This window comes from Coloeus monedula (assembly GCF_965178545.1).
Source record: "Coloeus monedula genome assembly, chromosome: 10".
NCBI lineage: Eukaryota > Metazoa > Chordata > Aves > Passeriformes > Corvidae > Coloeus > Coloeus monedula.
Window position 1 is genome coordinate 133542 of NC_138790.1, and position 24381 is coordinate 157922.

The 24381-nt window shown below is 44.7% G+C and overlaps 1 protein-coding gene across 1 annotated transcript in view; it reads right to left on the reverse strand.

The window, feature by feature from the left end:
- The window catches only part of MYO7B (myosin VIIB), a gene marked incomplete at both ends in the record, with an annotated part of 46978 nt that overhangs the window by 13260 nt on the left and 9337 nt on the right, over window positions 1-24381 (reverse strand). The window contains 23 exons of the mRNA XM_082287945.1: window positions 552-721; window positions 1454-1580; window positions 1675-1792; window positions 2379-2546; window positions 2996-3223; window positions 3632-3805; window positions 4673-4792; window positions 6168-6294; window positions 7759-7886; window positions 8407-8487; window positions 8775-8942; window positions 9857-10066; window positions 10789-10965; window positions 11551-11631; window positions 12261-12479; window positions 13686-13770; window positions 14888-14982; window positions 16767-16865; window positions 17383-17535; window positions 18514-18651; window positions 20925-21085; window positions 21327-21462; window positions 23014-23224. Of these exons, the coding sequence (XP_082144071.1) occupies window positions 552-721; window positions 1454-1580; window positions 1675-1792; window positions 2379-2546; window positions 2996-3223; window positions 3632-3805; window positions 4673-4792; window positions 6168-6294; window positions 7759-7886; window positions 8407-8487; window positions 8775-8942; window positions 9857-10066; window positions 10789-10965; window positions 11551-11631; window positions 12261-12479; window positions 13686-13770; window positions 14888-14982; window positions 16767-16865; window positions 17383-17535; window positions 18514-18651; window positions 20925-21085; window positions 21327-21462; window positions 23014-23224 (3374 nt within the window). The remainder of the gene's footprint in view (window positions 1-551; window positions 722-1453; window positions 1581-1674; window positions 1793-2378; window positions 2547-2995; window positions 3224-3631; window positions 3806-4672; window positions 4793-6167; window positions 6295-7758; window positions 7887-8406; window positions 8488-8774; window positions 8943-9856; window positions 10067-10788; window positions 10966-11550; window positions 11632-12260; window positions 12480-13685; window positions 13771-14887; window positions 14983-16766; window positions 16866-17382; window positions 17536-18513; window positions 18652-20924; window positions 21086-21326; window positions 21463-23013; window positions 23225-24381) is intronic.

Genomic DNA, 24381 nt, shown 5'->3' on the forward strand with positions numbered 1-24381 from the left:
TGATTTGTGTAAATATGGCTAATTTTCCAGTAACACTTCAGAGAAATCACTTCTGTTTCCTCTGACACCCTGATTTTGATCCACTGAGGGCAGTGGCAGAACTCCGTTTGATTCACATGAATGCTGACTTTGTGTCTAGACTGGCAGCAAAGCATGGAAAGGAACTCAGTAGTAGTAAGTAGCTGAAGTTAATGTTTACATTTTAAACATATATGTCTGTTTGAGCCTGTATTCCACATAAAATTCCAGTTTACTGCCTCTGTGAAATTCTTCTGCAAAGAGAGCCCAGATCCAGCTTCCTACTATAACAAACTGAATTCCTGGACACTATACTATCTAAATAAAATATATAAAGAAGGAGAAGGAGGAAGGAAAGGTTATTTGTGTGTACTGAATCCAATTGCCTTATGCTTGGCATTGCTGTGCATCCCCCTGGGAGCAAAGGGACTCTTGTTGAAATTCCCCCTCTCCTCTCTGAGCACCTTCAAACAAGTGCCATGGATTCTCTCATGATTTTCTTCCCCACCCTGTAGAAAAGTTGTGAGACTTACCCTGGGATTTTTTCTCCTGCATTGCCACGGCAAATCGTGATCTTTTCTTCAGTCCTTCCAGGAACATCACCACCAGTTCAGCAATGACAACGCTATTTACAGATGTCAGAACAAACTCCTCGGCACGAAGCGTGATAAGAGTGCAACTCTGTCCAAATGACTTCACTGCCCTATATATTATCAAACAATTTGTTACCAGAGCATCTGAAAAACTTACAGACCTATCTGTAAATACAGCCAAGGCACCCACACCTCCTTGCAGATAACTCCCTTTCAGTGAATATTGGTAGTTCCTAATTTGCCTTCCCATGAACTGGTAGGTGTGAAGGACTGAAGTGGTTCAGCTTTACCGTGGACTCCACCATGTTTTGTATAAAAGTGCTTCCATATAGACAAAAGAACACCCTTCTTCTGGAGTAACTTGACAACTAATTAAATCTCTGGCAGTCCTCACAGGGGGTTTTTTTTGTGTATGTAAGACTCTTTTTTCCGAGTGATCTGATGCAAGGATGTGTGCCGTGAGCAAGCAGTGGTTAACCTCTTTTCTCAGTGATCCTGTTCTGGTCCATGACACCCGAGAAGTGTGTGAACTCCCAGCAGACACAACAGACAATGGCTTCACTGTGTCAGTTATTTCGGCCATTCTTGTCTCGATGCCTGTCTGTGCTTCCTTACACCTTTATGACTGAGCAGGATCCCTTTCCACCAGCTGGAAGGATCCAGTCCTTTCAGTATTTCCTTTACAAGCTGCTCAGAAGTTTTCCGTTTCTGTTTCCCAGACCTAGGCTAAACCACCTTTCCAAGGACAGATCAAATCACCTAAGGAGGTGGCAGAGAAGGTATACCCTTTCTGAGTATGGAAGAGATACCTTCTTCAGATCCTGTCTTTCTGGGGCCCTCACCTGTTGGTGTGGATGCCAGTTATCTCTGGGAAGGTCAGCTCAAGGAACCGCTTTTCTGACTCATCCAAGAAGCAGATGCCTTTCCAATTTACAGCAATGATGAAGTGGTTCTTAGGCAAGCTGGGTCCTGAAAATACGGAAAAAAATTCCTTTTCAATGCTATACAAGTCTTCCCCTATTGATCTTATACCTGTCCTCTACTCCCAGGCTCCAGGTATTACCTGAGAACTTAGTGACTTCAAAGAATCTGGAAAAAAGCAAAGGCCACTGAAAGCGAGCAAAATCTACAAGTTGCTCCTTCACAGTCTGAGAGGAGAGATGGTCCTGTGTGTATGGGGCCTGCAGGAAAAAAACACACCCAAGATTTTCTCAGTAAAATCTGGTTTGCATCATCTGCAGACAATAAAGAACAAGCCTGACCCCAGAGATCCCAACAATCCTCTGCTGTTACTGGCGTCAAGGGAACTTGGAGAAAGTAAATCAGGAATGGTCTCCAGGGACCCATGTGCAGCTAATAGTGCCCACAGGCATCTGGATTCCAAATTTCCCTCAAATCCCCACTGACCTGTTCAGAGTCTAACACATTTTGGATGGCATGGAAATCATTCAGGTAATCCATTTCCAGATCAAAAGCAATATTCCGTCCCATGCCCATCCTGACTTGGTTGTCAGATGGTAAATAGAGCCTTAAAAGCTACTCTATTTAGAGATTTAAATGTACTTTTTCATTCTTCCCCCCTGCTCTTCATACAGAAGAGCGGTGGAAAGGTTTTCTGATCCCCCAGACCTAATGAGCTATTTGGGATCTACAAACTGAGCTGGTTTTCCTTCTTCCCCTACAGACTATTCATAAATGGAAATGGTGAAAGAAGCAGAAACTGGTGCTCAAGGGTAGTTACCCAGCAGTGCCAGACAAACCTCTTACCTTAGCATGTGCATAGGTTATAAGGCTCACCCACTTTTCCAGGGGCTTGGACTTCAGCTGTTTCACTGGGATACAGTCATGGAGCACCTTCTGCACAAGTTCGTTGTGGATGGTATCTCCAAATTTGATATAACAATATTTTGCACCTATCTCCACCAAATCCTCCTCCTGAAATAATTAACACATTAAAAGAGGCCTAGAAGGATGTCACAAAGGCTATAGATAGCCTCTTTCAATCTTTGAACCATTTAGGTTCAAATGGCTTTCTCTGTTTTTGTCTGGATAACTCTTAATAGTCATCCAGGATAAGGAGGGATGAACTTCATGCAGTCATAACATCAGAGAGATTATTAGCAAAGACATTTTAAGGTATGACCCAATTTGCCCCTTTGGACATGCCTCCAAGTTCCCATGTGAACTGAAAGTTGCTGGGAAAGAAAAATTATTCATTAGAGCTGCCAGTGTAACAGCTGGCACAATCACCTGGACAGGGATTGTTCATTAAGAGGGGAAGGGTTGTTCACATCCACTACAAACTCAGTTCATATTCCTGCTTTTTAATGTGGTAAGTATTAATATAGTTTTGTCTCTTTGGGAGGATGAATCAGGAGACCCACCTTCTCGCAGCGGTACTCTCCGAATCGGATGCCACGGATGACTTGGTGGTAAATGAGATCAGTGCTGACAGGATCCTCCTGGGAGTTGTGCCAGGGGGTGAAGATTTCCTTCCGGAAGTAGAGGCGCCAGGGTGCGTGGCGTTCATGTGTGCCCCGCTCCTTCACCAGCTGCTCACACTGAGAGATGGCATCCAGGACATGGTCTCGGCCCCCGCCCAGCGACCAGACCTGCCACAAAGGGACCCTGCATTTACTGGCATGCCTGCTCTGGGTTTGCCTGAAGGACAATAAACACAAAGCTCCTGGTCTCCTGACAGCAAGAAAAACTCCCAAAAGGTAAGCAGAATATGCAAGCTGTATGTGGTAAGTGGATGTATTTTTACTAGTCAGCTATGTGGCAAAGGAAGCCTTACAGGGCTGCAGCAGGAATTGCTGAATGATGAGCCAACAGAAAGGCAGAAAAGAATTATCAGGTCCCAAGATCCAGCTGGGATTCAGAACTGATTTGGTTTCAGTGCAGGACTGGTTTGAGGATGTTCCAGAATTCAGAGGGAGTCCTCAGTGAGTCTGGGTGGGCAGCAGCAACTCCTCCACAGAAAGAGAAGGGAGCTTTCATTCTATTTTTCTACACTTTACCTTATCAAACACAGCAATGTAGAGCGAAAACCCAAAGGCATCCTTCAGTTTGGTTTTATCTGCTATGAACTGACAGATCTCTCTGGCAGTGGAAGCAGAGTCGGCAGGGACAGTGATGCTTTGGCCATTCATCAGGGTGACATTAAGCATAATGGGTTTCTTCTGCTTTGTTGCCTGTAAGTCAGAGTTAAATGAGAGAAACAGATTATGGGCAAACCTTACTCTCTTCTGAAGAATGAAGAAGGCATTTAGATGTAAAAGCTCCACACACTGCACAACCCAGTCAACAATCTTTAAGTGAATCTCCAACACTCACACAGTTTCTTCAAAACATGGTGAGTCATAAACATAAATTACATCCCTGGAGCAGCACTGGACTCAAATTTTCTCCTCCTCACAGCTCAGGAGAGCTGATAATCACATAACAGTGCCAACTGATAGACTTTTCATGAGCCACATTTGTCCTGATGATTTGTGGGAACAGCCTTACGTGCATCAGTGGAGAGATGGCCTGCAGCAAGTACTTTGTCCAGGAAGACGAGTGTTAAGTAATAGGGTCCCTGAGATTTAGGGAGGAATTGAACTGAGGTCTTTATTTGAAAGGGGGGGCATGTGTTTTTTAATTACTAGGGTGACATTTAAAGGAAGGGGAGGACAATATAGCACCATCTTACTCCCTTCTTCCTTTCATTTTAAAAGCATAAGCCTTGCTCAGTTCTTTCCAAAAGTGATAGTAAGAGCTTTCCTCAGGAGGTTGTTTCTGGCCTGTGGTTCCTGAGTGGATGGAGGTATCTCCCTGCAAATCATCTGCTGCTGCTTACATCCTCTTCTGGATTTAGGGTAACTGAATAGCCAGAAGAGGTGTATCCAAGGTGGCTGGTCTTCAATCTCCTTGTGCCATTGATTTCCATGATTTGATTTAGGAATGTCTGTTATTACAGGTTAATGAATGTAGTATAACTACAAAGTAAGTAGTATGCTTACAAAAACCAGTATAAAATGTCCCAGATCAATATAATTAAGCCAAAAGGGAGCTGCTACCTGAAGTTCCAGCCAGCTGGGAGGTTCAGTCCGGGCCCCGTTGCTGTAGGTACGTCTCAGACGCTCAGCACAGTACGGAGCGTAGCCTGTGGGCCCATGGTGGATGAAATTCAACAGGTACTACATGCACAGAGCAGGGGAAGGAGTTAGGAAACATTAGTCCTCAGAAAACAATAAAAACCTTCTGCAGCTGATACACTAGATTAGAGTGATCCATTAGCTTTTGATTCACCAGAAAATATTAAAGATAAGGGTTGGAATTAATGTCTTCAAAAAGGAGGCTTGAGACACTTAGTTTTCACTCATTCTTCAGAACTTTCTGTCCAAAGGGAGAGAAGACTTGTGTCAGTCAATTCACCATGTTTAACTACATGAGTAGTGGAGGCTTTATTCTTAATGCTTAGGTTAGAGCAAGAGTTAGTGTTTTCAACCAAGAGCCTGACATTCTGTATGAATGGAAGAGCTGGGAAGAGGGCTAATGGCAGATTAGGACTAATGATGATTGATACCTTTAGTTTTACCAAGTTCTCTGGCAATATCAATAACTTAAGTCCATGATTAAGATTGGACATTTGAAGAGATTAATTGGATAAACTGAGCTTTTGGAGTCTTTATGGCTCTTGGATGACACGGACTTGTATTTACATATCTGTATTTAGTGCAAGCATGGGTCATTCACCTGGTTATTTTAATGATTAAGAATACTCCTGGAGGTAGGGTATGGTCATGTCTTTCATTAATTCTGTATGGTTCCAAGTCCTTGGACAAAGACTGGTGTTGAAAGATGCCTATGGCTTGTGACTGATTTGTTCCAATCAACACTGGACACTGATTTGTGTCCATTTATCAGCATTTATGATTTGATTGATCATTTGAACTGGGGTGTTAGTAAAGCAAGGCTGAAGTTTCATGCACATCTATGGATCTGTTTGCCTCTCAGATTTAGGAGGAAGCCTGATGTCAAGTTGGAGCCACAGATTGAGTTTTTATCCTGTGGTGAAGTAGATTTATCATCCATTTAAACTTGGAAATTAATGAATAATTTAAAAGTCCAAATATCTATTGTACTTTTTAGGGCTAAGAGATATAGGGTAAGGACTGATAAAACTTGGGAGTGTGATTTTATACTGCCCTCCTGAGTATATTTAATCACTGGGGTTGTAACTGGAGACACCTTTTGGTTGCCTTTGGTTAGAAAGGCAGAACTGGAGAGGTTAAAATTTGCCAGATCCCTTGCAGATTATAGATCTAAAACAGAACAGCAGAATCCAGACTCTATGACACGTAATGAAAAAAAATAAATGTGAATGCAGCAATAATTTATTTAAATTCCCAGATAAGAATAGGAGATGAGAAAGTTTCTGCTGAAACTGCAGCACCAGCTGCTCTGGAAGCCAAACATTTTATGTGGCTGTCAGCATCAAAGCATCAAAATACACAAGACACCAGCTCAGCTGAGGCGTGTGAGCTATTGTAGGAAAGGTTAGCAGTGTACCTTCACAAACGTGTCTGAAGGAGGAAAGCAGCCAAGGCAAAGTGACAGAAGGATCCAGCCACGAGCATAGCTGCTCCTGTTGTTGTTTTCGGTGAGTTGTTTGCAAATTTGGCAATAAATCTCATCTCTGTAATGAAACACGTGAGAACAACAGATTCACTGTCCGAACTGTCTTTGGCTACATTTCAACTGCAAGCTTGGCAGGATTGCAGCATGATGAAGTAGATCTGAGCTAGGTTTAAACACAATAGCTTGGATAGCACCTTTAAAGCACCACAGGAAATAGGTTTGTTATGGAAAAGGCTCCGGGCATGCTTAGGGTCTTTTGCCACCCCTTCTTACTCGAGCAGCTCAAGTGCAGTTCCCATGCTGGATTAACTCCTGCGACAAGCAGGGGACTGTGGAGGAGAAACAACTGCTGGGTCATGCAGCTGTGAAATGGCATTGCTGTCCAAGAGTCTAGATGTGTAACTTGCTCTGAGCTCTCTACAGCATGTGGCTTGTAGCTCATGGCTCTTGTCTGTCTGCTTGTAGGTGAATTTGGGGATAAGGATGGGGGACACCCTGTTTAATTTTATATATATATATTTATATATTTAAATATATAAATATATAAATTTATATATTTAAAATATTTATATATTTTATTTATCTTTATATACAAACTTGGAGTGAATCCTGGTACAGAAATGGAGAATGGAACACTTCAGAGTAAGCTTCTGAAAATGAAACAAGGACCTAAGGGAAACAGATGCAAAAATCTGCATACAAAGAAAACTGCTATTAAAAAATCATCTTAATTTTTTCTAGACTCTTGGAACACACATTTGTCAAATCTGATGTAAGAGGACATAAGTTTCATGAGTTTTTTGTTCCCTGATAGGACATATGATGAAACACAGACTAAGGGAATAGGTACTTAGCCTGTGGTTATTATGATATATGGATTGCATGCAATTTTTGCCGGCTGAGAATCTGCTCTAGGGAGTGTCTTGACTGAAATAAAGTGACTGTGGAGAGAGGAATGCAGCCCATGACTGGGGTCAAGGCACGGCCTGTGTCTGTGGGCTTTGTTACAGAAAAGTGCTTAGGATAAAACAAAGGAGAGGATTCATGGGATCAGGTCAGAATCAACGAGCTTCTGTCTTATCCTCACACCATGCTTGGCCTAAGGTCCAGCCTCACACTGCTTGTGGTCAGGATTTCTCCTTAGTGTCTGATACACTCAGCAATCCAGACCTTCGACCATCTCCGATGCGGGGACAATTGCTTGAGTGCTCAGCAAGAGGCTATTGGCAAACCTCTCATCCATTAACTCCGTATTTCTTACTCCTCTGAGTGACTCTTTTCCCTCATTCAAGGGCTGTGCTCCATCTTCAAGTGTTATTAAGTCACAGCCCTGAGCTCTGCCCCTTTCCATACCTGTGGGGTATTCAGAAAGCCATACATGGAGGCAGCTGGCCTAAACTGCAACATGAAAATACCAGAAAAGGCAGTAAGGGAGTCATTCTCCAGGACTGTGGAAAAAGGATGCTGGATTTCCTCGATGTAATGGGCACCCGGCCCTAGGAAGGAGGTACACGTTTCCTACCTGATGGCAGGACGCAGAATTGCATTGCCAATAATGAAGTGTACTTTTTCTAGGTTGGACATAGGTCTCTGAGAGATTGAGGTATCCTCTTGGAAAGCCTCTTCTCCACTTCGCAGCTGGTCTGTCACCTGAAAGAAACAGAGTGGAACCCCAGAGTGGTCTAGAAATCTCCCTCTTAGCAGGCAGCTCTCCCAGAAATGAGAGACATTCCTTCTCTATCTTTCTGGCTAAAACTCTTCCTGCTCAGTGCAGGAGAACCAGGCCATATTGCCCCCTTCCTTCTCAAGGTAACTCATTAAACGTGCTGTTACAGCACTATCACTGGCTAGGAGAACTTTCTTGTACTGTCCTGTACAGCCCTAAGCACATGGTTCTCAGTCTGCTCAGGCCGCTGGGCAAGCTCTTCTGTAATGCCAACAATTCTCAGTAATAAATTTCTCCCTATGTTCTCTGCCAGAGAACAGATGACATCAGTGCACATGGGGATTGTTTCCGAAGAACACTGCACCAGGTGTCCCACACGGGGCTGCCCTGGCTTGGCAGGGGAACAAGTTCTCAGCTGGGAGGTTGCTCACATAACATCTGCCAGAAGGTGAAGACAGGACTGCAGGCAAGAAGAAAGGAAGGCAATTTATTTCCACCTCTTACCTTCCCTGTCAGCTTGGATGACCGTTTCAGTTTCAGGGATGAAATTCCCTTAGAAATCCTGTTATCCCTTCTGCCTTCTCTCTGCAATACACATTACCATTATAGAAAATCAGTTTATTGCACAGCAAGAATGATTCATTAAGGACAGAAAGATGCTCAAGTGAAGATGTTTTTGTTTTGTCCTCTCCTGCCAGAAGGAGCTGAGTGTCCTGCCAGGACTGACTGGTGCCCTTTTGCACTTGTGACATTTCAAGTACAGTAGCATGAAAGAGTTCCATTGCTTTTCTCACTCTTGGTAGGACAGCACAGAAACCAAGGAAAGCAAATGAAAACTTTGAATGAAATGAAACATAGCCTGCTTCTCTCACCATATTTGGGCTGTCACTCCTCAGCTGGACCTGGTTTTTCCTGCCAAGTGTGTCATATATCTGTGTCATCACAGAGCTGCTCTTGGTCGTGGTATTCTTGGCAAACATTGCTGGCTCTGGCAGATCCCCCATGAACCTCAGGATGATCACCCACACAGCTAGAGAAGCCTATAGTAGCAGAAAGCATAGTCAAACAGTGCCAACAAAACCGATGGCTTCATGCCATTTCTGCCTGTTTAGATTAAGAGCATTTTCTTTCTTTACCCAGTCCAAATTGTTAAAATTCCCATTTCCTCTGGCTACTTACATGAAGAGTTTGGTTTCATACCAAACCACATGACAGCAACACACAGCACTTTCCTGCTAAAGGAAGAGGGTACAGCTCTGGTGGGAAGGTCAGATTTCCTCTGTGATTGCTGAACCCTCACCATTCCCTTTACTGGCACCTTGGAGGTGTGCTGTGGCTGGAGGGAGGTGGAGAAGCCTTGGCTGCACTGCACTCTGCATTTGCTCACCTGATGAGCAGTGGAGTGGAGTCTGCCAGGACCCCTCATGCCCAGAACTAGAAAGCCAAGTAATAGCAAAGTTCTTGATGCATGGGGTCCTCCCTTCTGCCAGGATGCTTAGAATCAAGGAAAACACCCTCCTCAATCCCCCTCTGGTTCAACAGGACATTGGAGGCCTGGCCCTCCCCCTTCTGTCCTATCTCACAGATCAAGCAACCCTAGCAAGAGCAGAGAGATGGGTAAGCTCTCACACTTTTTCTCTCCAGTCCATTTTTGCCCCCAAAGGATGTCTGGAGAAGTCAAAACACACCTCCGAGTTCTCTCTTTGGGCAAGACCAAAGGTGACCAGAGATCCTGTGTTGGGCAGGTGATTGTGTGAAGTGCCTGCGTGCAAAGTGCCAAAAAATGCTGATGAGAACTGCTACTTTCAATACAAAAGGCTCGGGACTATCTCCTTGGCTCTGGAGTCTCTTGTTCCCAGGGCTGTGCCAGAGCCAGGACCCAAGGATGAGGGGACCTTAAAAGCCAGGGCTGTGGAGAGAGCAGGTTCAACAACAACAACAAGGAGCAAGATACCAGGACATTGTCCTTGTCATCATGGTAGAGCAGTGGGTGCCGCAGCTGTCTCCGGATATGTGTATGTGTAGAAGACCCCTGAAAATAAGTAGCAGCAAACTTGGGGAAGGTATACTCTTCCAAACCATCTGCTTCCTCTTCTAGCTCCACACTCATGGGAACCATGTCCAGGTCCACTTCCTCCAGCTTGTTAAGCTTTGTTTCCAAGTCCTGTGCAGAACATGAGAAAGAAGCATATTTTCTTTTACTGAACTCTGATGTTCTTATGTTTAATTTTGCTTTTTTTTTTTTTCCCTTGGCCATTAGTCTTCCAGAATTTGCCTTTCCAGCTAACCCCAAAGCCATTTGCAGCTGCTACCAACAGATCATTTTGACTCAGAGCTTGTCCATCTGAGATGCATCCATTCCATATGGTCTTCCCATCTTGGTCCTAGCAGCAAGAATATTGCTGCTAGAAAATCCAGGTGTTATTGTTCACATCCTGTACTAATCCATACAATTCTATTCTGCACACCTCTTCCTACAGAATTCCAACCTCTGCAGCTATCAGGACAAGTATATCCCAAATTTTACTTTCAAGAACATGATATAACTTGGGTCATGAACTTTCAGCTTGTTTCAGGCAGAAAATCACTGAGAGCACTATCAGCAGAGCATGAGGTTGGTGCCAAAATGCAGAAGGTGGCACTGTTTTGCTGGGCCAAAGAAACAAATGTGCAGTCTGAAGCTATATAGTCCCTAAACTTCATGTGACCAAAAACTTTTGGGAATTGACCTCTGCAAGAGATGCCTCAGTGACTGGATAACTAATTTGGGGGATTCTTTCACTGTACAGAAGTACAGTAAACAGAACTGACCACTGATGGAATTCCAACAGTCAATTGGCTTACACAAGGAAAAGCATGACCTGTTACCAGTCTGCAGCTCTGTACCTCAAAACCCAGAGGAGCCTGTCCTTCTTGGCCTCCAATCATAGACGGTAAAAACCCAAAAATTTTGTCCACCATTTCTTGGTCGCTGATAACATCATGATTTGTTGGTTTATGGGCAAGCACATTCCTCCTTTGTCTTGCTTCTGCCTCCTCTCTCTCCTGAGTTGGCAGGTGTCCCTTTAAACACAGAAATAGCTTAGGCATGACTTAAACATGAACATCATGAATGAACATCATTCTGCTAGAGTGAAGGGGTATGAAGATGAAACACTTTTACAAAGGTGTGTGACAGTGAGGTCCAGCTCTGCCAGTACAGTGTTGAAACGGGAAGTTAAATGTTGCTTGTGTCAAGCAGTCACAAAGACCTGGCACGTCAGCAGCAGGGCCCTGCTCTTACAGCTGTCTTTATGGACTGTTGGCCTATTGATAATAATGTGGAATTATTCAAGAATTTTATCAACAAGAGATAATACAGGAAAAACACAGAATTGCTAACAGCAGAAAACCCCACGATATTTAAAATTTAAAAATGTTTTGTGTCAGGAGACTTGTAATAGCATTGGAATATTTGGCTAAAGTGCCAGCTTATGCTGCAATCAAAAATGTGTATGTGTATGTGTTCTATTTTCAAAGTATCATTACAAATAGGTTTACAACTATGTCTTCTCTTTTTTTAAATACAGCCGTGCTCAGAGGTTTGAGCAAGTCCTCAGGTGTGAGCTGGGCAACACTGGCCAGTGTTCCTCCACATAGCATATCTACCTTTTGTAATCTAACAGCTTCTTCCCTTGCTTTTGGATATTTCTCTCCTTCCAAGTGGATATTCCTGGCTTTCAACTTGTTCTGTGGACAACAGGACTATTCTGTGACTGTTTTTACAACTGCTGAGCCAACTCCCTTCTGCCAAACTGTTGTCCAAACTGGTCCCAACAGGACTTTGTCACAACAGAAGCTTAGTTCTAGATTTGGCATTTTAGGGAACAGGCCACAGGCAGAAATCTGCAAACTGGCTTTGTCCTGTTTGTACAGCATTAGTAGAGAAAGGAAATCAGGGAGATGCCTCCCATGTGCTTTGGACTGCCAAGGGCTGGTAGCACCTACCAAGACACACTGCATTGGGATTCCCTTCTGAATGGATCCCTGAGTGCCATTATCAGGCCCTGCTGTAGAAATTGATCTCCCCTTGCAGGACTGGCTGATACACACAGATCTTATCCTTTCTCCCTTCTGCCAAAGCCACTGCAACTGTGTCAGTGAAGTTTTGATCCATGATAATGATCACATAAAACAAATGTAAACAAGATCAGTCTGCTTAACACACACTGCTTTTGTACTTGACAAAAGTTCAAAATAAAATACCCCAAAATGAATATCCACACCCAATGCTATGTTAAGGCAACACTTGCTGGTCATAAAATCTCTATTGGAATTTCATAGAAACAATGTGTTCACAAGGTATCTGTGAGCATTACCTGCCCCTTTATCCTCCGGTAGGTTTGGCGAGCAAACATGCCCCTTGCGTATGCCTGTATGACACGCACGGCTTTCCTCTGCTCCGCCACCTTCTGGCGCACCAGATAACCGCGGCACATGGCCTGGAACCTGATGATCCGAGCCCGGGTGGCCTCGTACTGCTGAGCCAGCTGCCGGCTGCGGTACAGGGCCTGCAGGCGCCCGAAGCCCAGCAGCACCTGCGGGTGGTGCAGAAAGAAGGCGTCATTATGGTTCCAAACCATCGAGACAGGTTGGGATGTAAGTTGGGATGAGTAGAAGACAACAAAATTCAGTAACTGTTTCTAGACACTGGAAGTGTCTAATGTAATATTACACTTTATGCTTTGTTTTCTACCAGTAATAGGCCTTTAAAACTAGTATATAGAGTTATTTGGGGGGTCTGTTCTAGGGAGTGGCTCCAGAAAGTGACAATGGTAGCCTGGGATTATAACAAGGGAAGGAACAGAGCAGAAATGAAGCTAAGTGAATGGAAACAAATGAACAAACAATCAGACAGGAATTGTATCACTGATGCAGGATATAGAATGTTTCTGACTGAAACTGGCAGTTTCTCCTCCTGCCCATCTCAAATGGGATGTATGGGATATAATAATAATAATAATAATAATAATAATAATAATCCCTCCCACACAAATACACAATCTGTGAGTGCCCCCAGTTTTCCTCACCCAGAAAATGCACCATCTATGAAAGACCAGACAGTATTTTTCACACAGAATCACCCAGAATCATCAAGGTTGGAAGAGACCTTCAAGATTATCTTGTCCAGCTGTCAACCCATCACCACCATAACCACCCTTAAACCATATCCCCAGGTGGCACATTCAGATGCCTCTTCAACACATCCCGAGATGGTGATTCCACCACCACCCTGGACCACTTATTCCAGTGCCTGACCACTCTTTCAGTGAAATTTTTTTCCTAATATCTAATCTGAATCTGAACCTCCCCTGGAAAAATTTTTAATAGTGTGAGATTGATATAATGACTTTTCTGCTAATTTTTTACAAATTCCCAGTTTTCCTGTAGCAGTTGCAGAAGACACTTTGCTCATAGCATGGTGGTGATGCACAAAGGCTATGCTTGGGTTTCTGACTGTAAGAGGTGTGGGACCACTCATATCTTAGGCCTCTGGAGCAAGGTCTGCTGAAGGTGAGTTGGGTTCCTATTTCACTAGAAAGCAGAAATGTCACAGGTTCAGGTAGCCCTGAGAGGTCCCAGAGCCCTCCTTGGACTTTACATCCTCCTTTACACTCTGTCATCTTGTCTCTTCTCCCTTCAATTGTGAATATCTTAATTTCTAATACTTCACTCAGTCTGGCAGGGCACAATATATAAAACACACACACAAATATACATTAATTGATATACCTTCACCTTACCATTCTGAATTCCTTCCGGCAGCAGTAGCCTCTCCAGGCTGACTGAATGGCTACAGCAGACTTTCTCTGTTTCAGGAACTTCTTCCTAAGCAGACAGACATGTGAGGTGACAAACTGTACGTTATCTCTGATGCTTCTTATGATAGTAGTAAAGAATAAGGTGGCTTTTTTTTCCTTTTATGGGATGTTCACAGTCTTATGTCAGCCTTGTTTGCTGCAAAAATACTCATGGCAACTGCAGACCAAATTGATTGCTGTGGTCAGAGAGCTCTGTAAGAACTGAAAACCTCTCACATCAAGACTGGATAAGTTAACTTCCCCACCTAATAACCTCTCGCTCCCCAGTGTTTTGCTGCCAGGACAAGGAACCCATCGGAGCAAGATGAAACTCCCAAGGTACAAGCTGTCATGCTGCAGCTGAAAAAGCAGCATGTAGGTCTGATGGTTTAAAAGTAAAAGCAAGTTGAGGCTTTTGGTTCGGATACTCTTCTGGATAGCAGGCAGAGTGTGAAAAACAAAGGAAGTTTTGGGGCATTTGTGTCATATTTTTTAGTTCTTCCTTCACTATGGTCAAGAGTATTTCTAAACCAAACCAAGACTCAGTTCTATATCATGGTTCTGATTGAGGGGATACAAGATCAATGAGTACAAATTATGATGTAAAGCATTTAATGAGGACAAACATTTATTTGACAGTGACTAAATTTCATTTCTGAAGATATTTCAAACTAAAGCAGACACAATGCAAGAATTAGGCCTCTTTGGCAAAGAGAAGGACTAGTTAGTTTCTATCTGATTCTTTTCAACATCTTGTATCAAAGAAGCATCCTAAGTAAGAGAATTCTTGTAGCTCTGAGAAGGGCATACATTCCATGGGGATTTCCTGCTTTCCAGATGTCTACTGTTTACTAAAAATAATTAAGAGCAAGTCCTCCTTTCAAACCTTCCTTTTCATACATGCCACAGCCCTGCATTTTGAAAAACATCACAAAAATAACAAAACTGAGCCAAAACAAATCTTTGTCCAACATCTGCATAGATACACTGTGCATTGTTACATGACAAGCATGAAATTTAGGGCTGGTGGAAGGTATAGATCGATACATTTCATACCCAAAAATGTTGCACAGAGTGTGTCACGCTGCACCACAAAGATCAACTACTCTAAACTAAAGTGAATTCCCTCCTGTAAGATGACTGACCTGTCCTTCAATCCTCTCATCACCTTCTGGATAAGAAGAACCTTATCTGTGAGCACATTTTGGCGTTGCAGCTCCAATACAGTGTCATGATGATCCTGTTAAAAGAAAGTGTGGATATGCCAGCTTAGCAGACACACCTACAAACTCTGGAAATGGGACACATGATCTGAAAAAAGACCCAAAACCAGCATGATGTAGCATAATGTGATTAAAATGCATTTATGGGACTGCAGTAGGAAAAGTGCACACCACCTGACCAGACTAGGTCTAGCTGTAGCCATAAACGAGCAAGAATCTGCCTGCAGCAAGACTGTTTTCACCTGGGGGTATGCTACAGGCAAGGGTATGCTACAGGCAAGGTGGACCTCTGCAACAGTGCACTGGTATCCCCTTCTTTTTTGTGCTCCAATACGTTGCACTGTGCTGTTCCAGCTGCAATGTTGTAGCACAGAAACTGGATCACCCGTATGTTGGGGTTTTAGTAGTTCTCCTTTTGGTTTTGGGGTTTTTTTTTCTCTTAAGGAGCTTTCCCCCATACGTGTTGCTAGGAGAGAATAACGACTGGACACTTATGAGAGACAAAAGAAGTTGTCACCGCTCAGGGGAGGGATGCAGCTGGCTACTCTCTCTTTACCTGAGGGTCGAGAGGGCAGAGATACAGCGAACTTTGGACTGGGAAAGCGGGGTTGCATGCAGCCCCCAGCTCTTGTTCTCTCAAGCATTCGGAGGGGAGAGAGGCTGCGGTGGCTGTGGGGAGAATTGGTCACCACTGCAGGATTCCGTCTCCTGCTGCCTTTCTTCTACCGTGAGTGCAGCTCTGTTCGTAAGAGCGGCCGTTGCATTGGAACCTTATTAACAGTCTACCTTCACTAAAAGAGGGACTCTTCAGCATCTGCTCAGGTGCCTCAGGTGAGAAACCCCGGGATCCCGGGCCCTCTTCCCCTCCGCACCAGGGAGCCTTTCCCTGCCCTGCTGGGAGCCAGGCTGCTGCTGCCCTGCCACACGGGTTGGTTTTTTTTCCCACTGCTCCAAGTTTTTGCTACACTGTAGCTCTGCATTCCCTGCCCTCCTGGGAGGCCCTGCGGTTCCAGCCCTGCCTCCCCGCGGTTCCAGCAATAGCTGCGGAGTTTCTGCCACCTCTTGCTTGCTATCCTGGGCGAGGCTGCCCTGCCCTTCCAGGCCCCGCTCCGAGGTTCCTGCCGCAGCCATTGTCACCCTCCAGCCCGTCCGCCACGGACCACGTGAGGTCCCCGAGCTCGCGGCACAGCGCCCCCTGCAGGCGCGGGGAGTCCCCGCAGCCGCCCCGCCCGGCCGGGAGCCACCAGCGCCCCTGGCGGCCGCGAGCGGAGCTGCAGCGAGGGGAGAGCGCTCCAGCAGCGGGAAGAGCCCGTTCACTGGGCTTGCTGCTCTTGTTTGTTGTCACTGCCGTTGTTGTTGTTTGCTTGCCTTGTTATACATACACATACTGGTAAAGAACTGTTATTCCTTTTCCCATATCTTTGCCTGAAAGCTCCTAAATTTCCACGTTGTAATAATTCAGAGGGAAGGGTGTCATATTTTCCATTCCAAGGGAGGCTCCTGCCTTCCTTGGCAGACACCTGTCTTTCAAACTGAGACAGCTGCCCATGGCAGGGAGAGGGGCGGGAAACAGGCCAACGCCTCACCTCACCTTTCGTCTTTGGGAGCTGGAAGAACTCAGCCTCTCCTACACCAAACTCCCTTCATTGAATTATTTGGCTTTCAAGAACAAAGATCCACCCTCAGGTTCAAGGAAGAATTGGTAAGATAACCCAGTCCTCCTTGCACAAGCAGACCGAGCTGTATTGTGAAGCATCCAGTCTTTCATGAGAAAAGACAATAAACTGTCCTTTTTACTTACTTTAAGGAAAATCTTGGTCCTTCCAACTTGCCAGCTTTCATCCTTGCCCAGCACTTCTTTGGAGATGCTGATGCAGCTCTGTCGAGCATCATTCTTCAGCTGATGTGCAAAAGCATAATGATGTTAGGGCTTGGCTGTGAAACACAGCAGCTGTAGTATGCAAGGATCTACTGCCCTGCATTCCAAAGGGCAAAGAACAGAAACAGATGAGGTCTTGCAGACCTCTGGGCTGACAGTAGAATGAATGAAAGTGGTTCAGCTCAAATGGTCAGGAAGAGGAGGAACGTGATTGCATTCCAGAGTCAAAGTGTGAGGGGGCTGTCAGAGACCTGAGAAGTGTGTGATTATGGAAAAAAAACATCTGAGGGCAATGGGAATGGGGATGTTACCCTGCCTGGGATGTCTGCATGGAGCAGGCCAAGGACAGTTGGACCTCAAAGCAACTCTGCATTTTCAGTTAAGGTCGAAGAGAGAACTTAAGTATTTAGCTTTAATTCTGTGCTGACAGCTCTCTCAACTCTGCCAGCAGTAATTCAAGACCTTTCTGGCAGGGGAAAGACCAAAGCCTCATAAGGAAAAGTTAGATTAGCTTTAAACCATGTTTTTACTTGCACACCTGTTGTCGAAGAGACCATGGTAGAAGAACTCTGTATCTCTCAAAGAACTCCTCAAAGCTGTAGCGAATGGGGTACCCAGCTTTCCTGATCTGAATGGTCTCCATCATCCCTGAATATCGCAGCTGTTTGATACATAGTTCCCGATCAAACAACTGAAAGGGAAAGCAGATGAGGAGACTTAGCACTGAAAGAAGGTACACATGCAGTATCTCTCAGAACATGTCCATTACCCTCCAGCCTCAGAGGGCCTGCAAAATGGCCTACTGTGTTTTTTTTAAATTGTGTTTTTCTTTAGTGCACTAAATTAATTCATTACAAGCATAAACAAGTCACCCCAATGGCTCTACCAAATTTGTGTATGTCAGCAGTAGAAACAGTCCATTAACTTCAGTCTGGCTACCATTTTTCATTCTAGAACTGTAATTTCAGATGAATGGTGAATTGATCATACAATTTTGCAGGTGTGAATAACTGCAGTAGCAACTTAGGCCTTTGGGCATGCCATGCAAAGCACAGCAGGCATGCTGCTCTTTTCTTCTTATTATTGTTTAATCTTACCTGAGATTAAAAACTGGCTCACTAAGCCACATGCAGTGCTTCAAAAATTTTTAACTCGCTTGACCAACACCATACAAAGTTTCAGAGTAGAATCAGGTCAAAAATCCCCCGAGTTCCAGCCACATGTCCTAATGACAAACTGATTTCTCTTCTCTTGTAATGTCAGATTAAGCCACATCACCCCTCTCACAAAGTCCAATAGCTTTCCTATTCTCTCTCAGGCTATTTCACAGTATGATCATTGTTGACCATGTTTTTTGTTTTGTCCCTTTGTTGAGGAGTTACAAAGTCTTCAGTTTCGTCTTTATCTTTACCGAAAAGGCTTCTGTAACTCTGCTCAGGAATACACCTGTCTGCTTTTTTGCTATCCATTACTCTATGGTACTTTTTTGAGATGCTTTTGTAAATTAACAAAGCTATATCCTCCTACTATGTTTATTGCAGGAATAGCCTGTACTCCAGCTCTTCTTGGATGCAGCCAAGTACAGCTACAAAATGCTACACAGCAACTGAGAGCCTTTTCTCATTACAGACTTGACCAAAGGCAAGACTTCTTATTGTTAGAACATTACCAGTGGTTTCTTGTAGTCATTTGGCTTGATGCAGCGGATGAAGTACGGCTGGCACTGCTCAAGGATTTTCATTAGTTTTTCCAGGGATTGCTTGAACTGTCCTCCCAGTGTCGAGAGCCGCTTGGTGGTATCCAAGCCCTGAGAAGAGAAAGCACATGCTGACTGCAACATCATTCACTGTCAGAGGCCAATTAGTAAACCTTTGTATTTTTGTACAACGTAATAGTATCACACAACCACCAGAAAAACATTATTTGCCTACATGGGAGCTAAATTGGCCATCTGCACCTTATTAGTTGGGGTTTATTCTTGTAAAGAAACCCCCCACTAAGTGCTTTCACCTACTTGGGCACTAAGTCCTAGCAATGGGGGTGGCTGTGGTGGAAGTAATTCCACCGACAGAAGCCCACATGCGCCTCTTTCTTCCAACCAAGGCTGCATTTAGTGCCAGGCCTGGGTGCCAAGCTGTGATTCCTGGGGATGTGCCTGAAAGCTTGGTGAGAAACAGCCACTCCCAAAGCAGGAATAAACTCCAGGCAAGACATTTTGCTGCCATCATAGCTAGGAATGCTAAAGACCCAGAACAGCCCATTCCTTAGGGACTAGCCTTGCTCATTAATACTACAGTAAGCAGTAAAAAGGCAAACTTTTACTGCACGATAATGTATGAGGTACTTCAGATTTCCCCAGCCTCTCTGACAGCACAGTTACACCTGTGTCTTTCACACAGATCATCACATTAGGCCTAAGTTTCTACATCTCAGTATGGGCAAATTAAATTACAGTGACAACAGTACAGATTCCAAATAACAAAAGGACTCCACTGGCATTTTGCATACAGGCAATGAGCTGATCATTGCAGCACAACACAGCTGCTTTGTTTGGGGGGGGGTTGGTCCATTGTGGGGTTGTTGGAATATTTTTCTAAGTAAATAATTTAAAGTTGAGTGGCTCCCCTCACTTCCATGGTCTTTAGGGTACCTCATCCTGCTGTTCTTAACGTCTAAAGTGCCCTTTTGAACACTCCGATTTCCACCCTCTGCTTTAGCTACAGGGCAAGGCCGCCCTCCAGTGATCAATCACTCGTGTCTTTGGAAAACAGCTCCTGGGAATGTCTCGTTGCAGCTCTGATGCATTTAGGGCTAGCAAGAATCCAAAGTGGGTATGATAACAGCATATACATATTTTAGCTTTGTAAGAGTTAAAAGTGATTTTCACTCTCAGACTCTTTCTGCTGTACCATCAGTGGGATGGCCACACAAGGCTGAAGCTCATGCCTTCATGATCTCACACATACAACATTGTTAAAGCAGAGTTTAAATTTGTTGTTGAGTTAAGGGTGACTTTTCTGTTGTGATGTGTCAGGAAAGGAACTCTGAGACCTCAGGACAAAAAGGTGTCTTCTGGCACATCATTCATTGTTCTTTTCTGTAGCCGGCTTCTTAGGCTTCCCAATGATGGTCCCATTTATTTGAGCATCAACAGCTAATTTCTGTGCATTTTGACATGGGGTAGCCCACATTTGGTATTTCCTTTCTTGACATGCTGCTATACTTTTTTTTTCAGTAGTTCAGCCTTATTTATAGGGACAAGACCCATTAGAGTATTAGAGCAATGTAGATACACCGGATATTTAATCTGGAAGTATTCATAGCATTTAAGAGATGCAAAGCCAGCTCTCTGTTGCTGCTTATACCACTTCTGACATTCTTTGCCCCTGGGATGTTTACCTGTGCGTGGCCAGGTGTTCTGGACAGCAGAAAGCCACACTGAGACAAAGACAGAGGAAGAAAGGACAAGATCAGAAAATGCCAGGAGAACAGACAGACAATAGGTAGGATAGCAAGCTGACTGTTCTGTATCCTGACAGGAAAAATCAAATATGTAAACAGTAAAAGCAAAAGTACCTTCACATACTGGTGACACTACATAGTTAAATGTTCAGAACTCAAGGTATGTGGAAGTTGGAGCAGGACAGAGAACCTGAACTGTGCCCCACACTGTTTCTAGTCCACTGCACTTCACACCCTTATTTTCACTAGGCACAGACACACCAGGCACAGTGGAGTCTGTGATAATGACCCATCATGAACTTTGGCACAAAGTGACATCCAGTTGATGACAACATGTGGGGAGGCATCACGACTCGTGGTTCTGAGACAGCCTGCAGGCATGGCTACACACATGTCCAGGGATGAAGACCTGGGAGGCAGGGCTGACATTGCACTTGTTTACAGCATGAACACCAGACCCTGACTTTTCCTGCAGCCCCCTTGGCAGAGACAATTTGAATGAAAGAGATAGGGATTTGCAGAGACAGTGCAAAAGAAAGAGGACGTCAAGAACAGCCAGAGCTTTATAGAAGGGAGGAGAAATGAGTTGTTTCTGCAAGACAGTGCCAGTAAGCCAACCTTGTAGACCTGGTCAGATCCAAGATGCCGAATGGTCCCGCGTCCCAGACTAGGTGGGGTTGTTTCCACCTGGAAAATCTCTCTCAGGAATTTGTTTTTGGAGGAATGGACCACTTGCATTACATTAGCACTCAGTGTGTCACGATTTTTCTCCAGGAAATCTATAGGATGGAAACAAAATTAGCCTGTCACCTCTGCATCCTGCTGGCTCTAGCACCACTCTGTCTAGCTAAAATCCACTTAATTTACAGTAACTTGCAGATTGGTTTAGAGTAATCCTCCTGACCTTCTGATCAACTTCAGATCAACATTACTCTGGAGAGCCACATATCCAGGGCAGGTGGATATGTGGCTCTCCAGGATATTCCCTTCACCCTCTGTATCCAGCAGAGATAGGCTCACCTTTTGATTCGTAAAAGACAACCCCAGCAAAGTGGTTGATGCCAAACTTGGTGTCATGAACACTCTTAGGTGGGATGTAGACTTTACTTTTACCGTGGAGGGAATTGATTTTGACAAGCATGGTGGCATCAGTGCCCTAGAAACAAACATAGGTAAAAAAGGATGGTTAAGCAGATTGTCCCCACCACTGGTCTGTGCTCAGCAAACAAACAGAAGTGGTGCTTAGAGATAACAAAAGCTCAAATACTGCCCTTATGTGTGGAATAGATCTGGAGGAAAGTAGTGCCAAAAGTATCTTCCCTTTTACACAGACTCCTGTCTCAAGCATCATGACAGAACACACCATCAAGCACAGGGCCTGGCGTTCTAGGGCTGTACACAAGCCCCCATATCATTACTAACATCACCAGGTGCACTTAGAATTTACCAGATCTTTGGACCTCACAAGCAAAGGCCCCCACCAACCTTCTCATGCCCTCCTACCCAGGAAGCTGTAAGGGGTGCCTGCTCTTTCTCCTGGGCAGGCACAGTTGTTCTTGCACTCCTCAGCTGGTGCAAGACTCAGAGATCCCTGGAAGAATCCCAGAGCAGATCCCAGTCAGCAGGCCCAGACCATGAATTCCAGAGGCAAGCCAATCAGCTGGGTGCTTCTCTTCAAGGGGTGCCATCATGATGCCATCCCCTCATGGGCCATGTGAGCTCTGTGCACTGGCCCATGCCCAGGGCAGTGGGGGCTGTGCTCTCAGAAGTCACGTGCTCCTGGAATCATGGAAGAGGTGCTTTCTTGATCTAACTGTGGGACTACCCTCTTCTTAGGCAAGAAAGGGGAAAGCTGTCTGCCTGTACATGATCCTCTCAAATTGTTACCTGAAGGACTACAAATGAGCTGAGGCAGGGGCTTGCTTTTTTGGACACCCTCCATGGTCATCTGATTTCTGCACCAACACTCCAGCTTAGCCTCACCATGCTCTGCAGACTATGAAAATGCTCTGTTGGGATGTCTGAGATCAAATGGTACTTTCATCTCTGCTCTTCTGTTTGAGATGACTGGCCTTTGCAGAATAACATTTCACAGAATCACAGAATCATGGCAGACAACAGCCACAGGATCTCCCTCATGCACTCAGCAGGTCAACTTGTCATGGAAGGAGATCAGGTGAGTAAAGCAGGGCCCTTGCTGACTGGGCCTGATCAACTTGTTCTGTACCTGCTCTGTGATGGTGCTCTAAATGATCTGTTTATGACTTTCCCTGGCACCAAAGTCAGCTGCCAGGCCAGGCCTGTAGCTCCCCTTCAGTTTCTCACAATGGTGACATTGCTGAATTGAGTCTGTCAGCAAGGGGAAGAAAGAGCAAGCTGCAGTCTAGACCAACAGCAGAGCAATACTCAAACAATAAACTAATTCAAAGATTTCCAAAGAAGCCCTTGTAAAATGATGCAGACTCCTTCTTTCTCTGTCTGGAACAGCTGTAAGAGTTTCAACAGCAAGGCACCAGGAAGAGCACATTCCAGCAGAGAGTGAAGCAGTCATGTAGTGAGCTAATTTGAAAGAAACATCTATGGGGAGAAGATATTGCCTCTCCTAACGTATCTGAAAGCCACTTTTGCACTTTTGTGTGTCTAAACCCAAATGTCACCCGTGAGCTGTGTGCAAAGCCAGGGATTACAAGTGAAACCAGAAATTTACCTTGGGGAACCTGCTCTCTTCATCAATGAGGGAGATGATATTCATGGGCTTAAGTGCAATGACTTCCAGAGCCTGGCGGTTGTCAGTGAAGTCAATGTTGTTCCAGGCAATATGCTCTGCAAGGTATTCCTCTTGCTCCAGCTTGAAGACATGGTGCACGAAGAACTGCTGAAGGTGCTCATTTGCAATGTTAATGCACAGCTGCTCAAAGCTGGGGAAGGACAAGATGAAAGCCCATGGTCATCCTTGGCCAGTGCTGCACTGGTCTCTGCTATTTGTTTAGCCTCTGCTTTAAAGGCATATCCAGATATACCACTGCCATATTCCACAGTGCTGGTGACCACCATCACTGCACATTGCCAATCTTAGCAATACAAGGGAGGCATTTTCTGCTGTGGCAAAGACCAGCAGCAATGAGCCAGCTGATGCCTGAATGTTGCTTAGTAGGCAAGAAAAGATCTCTTAAGTGTTTCAAGAAACTCTAGAGATAAAGGGAACATGTAACTGTGAAAATTGCTTGACTTATGAGCATGTGACATGTTTCTGCTTGCAGTGGCACTTCTGCTTCTTTTGTTAGTTACTCCTTTATGCTGCACCTGAGTATCATTACCTGGTACTTGCTGTGGCACACTGTGTGGGCCTCTGGGGTGCTCACCACAGTGAGGACCCATGGAGACTGCAGACCCTGGGGAACAGCACAAAATAACAGGAGAGAACACAAAAGATAGAAGACAGACTGTAGAGATCCCAGATTCTGTTCCTAAAGTCACTGAGGAATATTATCTGGCTGAAGGCAAGAGGCATCAGTTGAAATGGATTGCAAAAGATTGCAGAGTATGTGCTGATGGTTTGCTGAGAACTGATGGTACCTGACAACTGAGAGAGCTGCTGTCCCCCCAGAGAGAAGGGCAAATAGAAGCGGTGCTTTGGGAATGGAAACACCAGTGGAAGAGACAGCAGTGACACGCAGTGACACAGTGGTGTGCTGACCAGGGGACCAGGGACTTAGCTGACCTGCCCTTAGGAGTACAGAAATGAAGCAGTCAAAAAAAAAAAAAAAAAGGATGGGGGAACACTGAGAAAGATGTAAGCATGAGCTGAAATGGGAAACACAACACAGTGTTTCCCAGTTTGTACAACATGCCAAATGTATCCCAAGAGACATTGTAAAATGCTGTGGAACAGGAAAGTTTGGTACAGAGACACAGGGATATACTACATCCTCACATAGTGGCTGCCTGCCACAGTAGCTCCATAGCTATCTCCCCTTAGAAGATTCCTCAGGTTCTGGAATAGACATGTGCATTCTGGAATAGACATTTAGTGCAATGGCTGCACTAAAATGAAGGTTGGGGAAGGAGGCAGAAA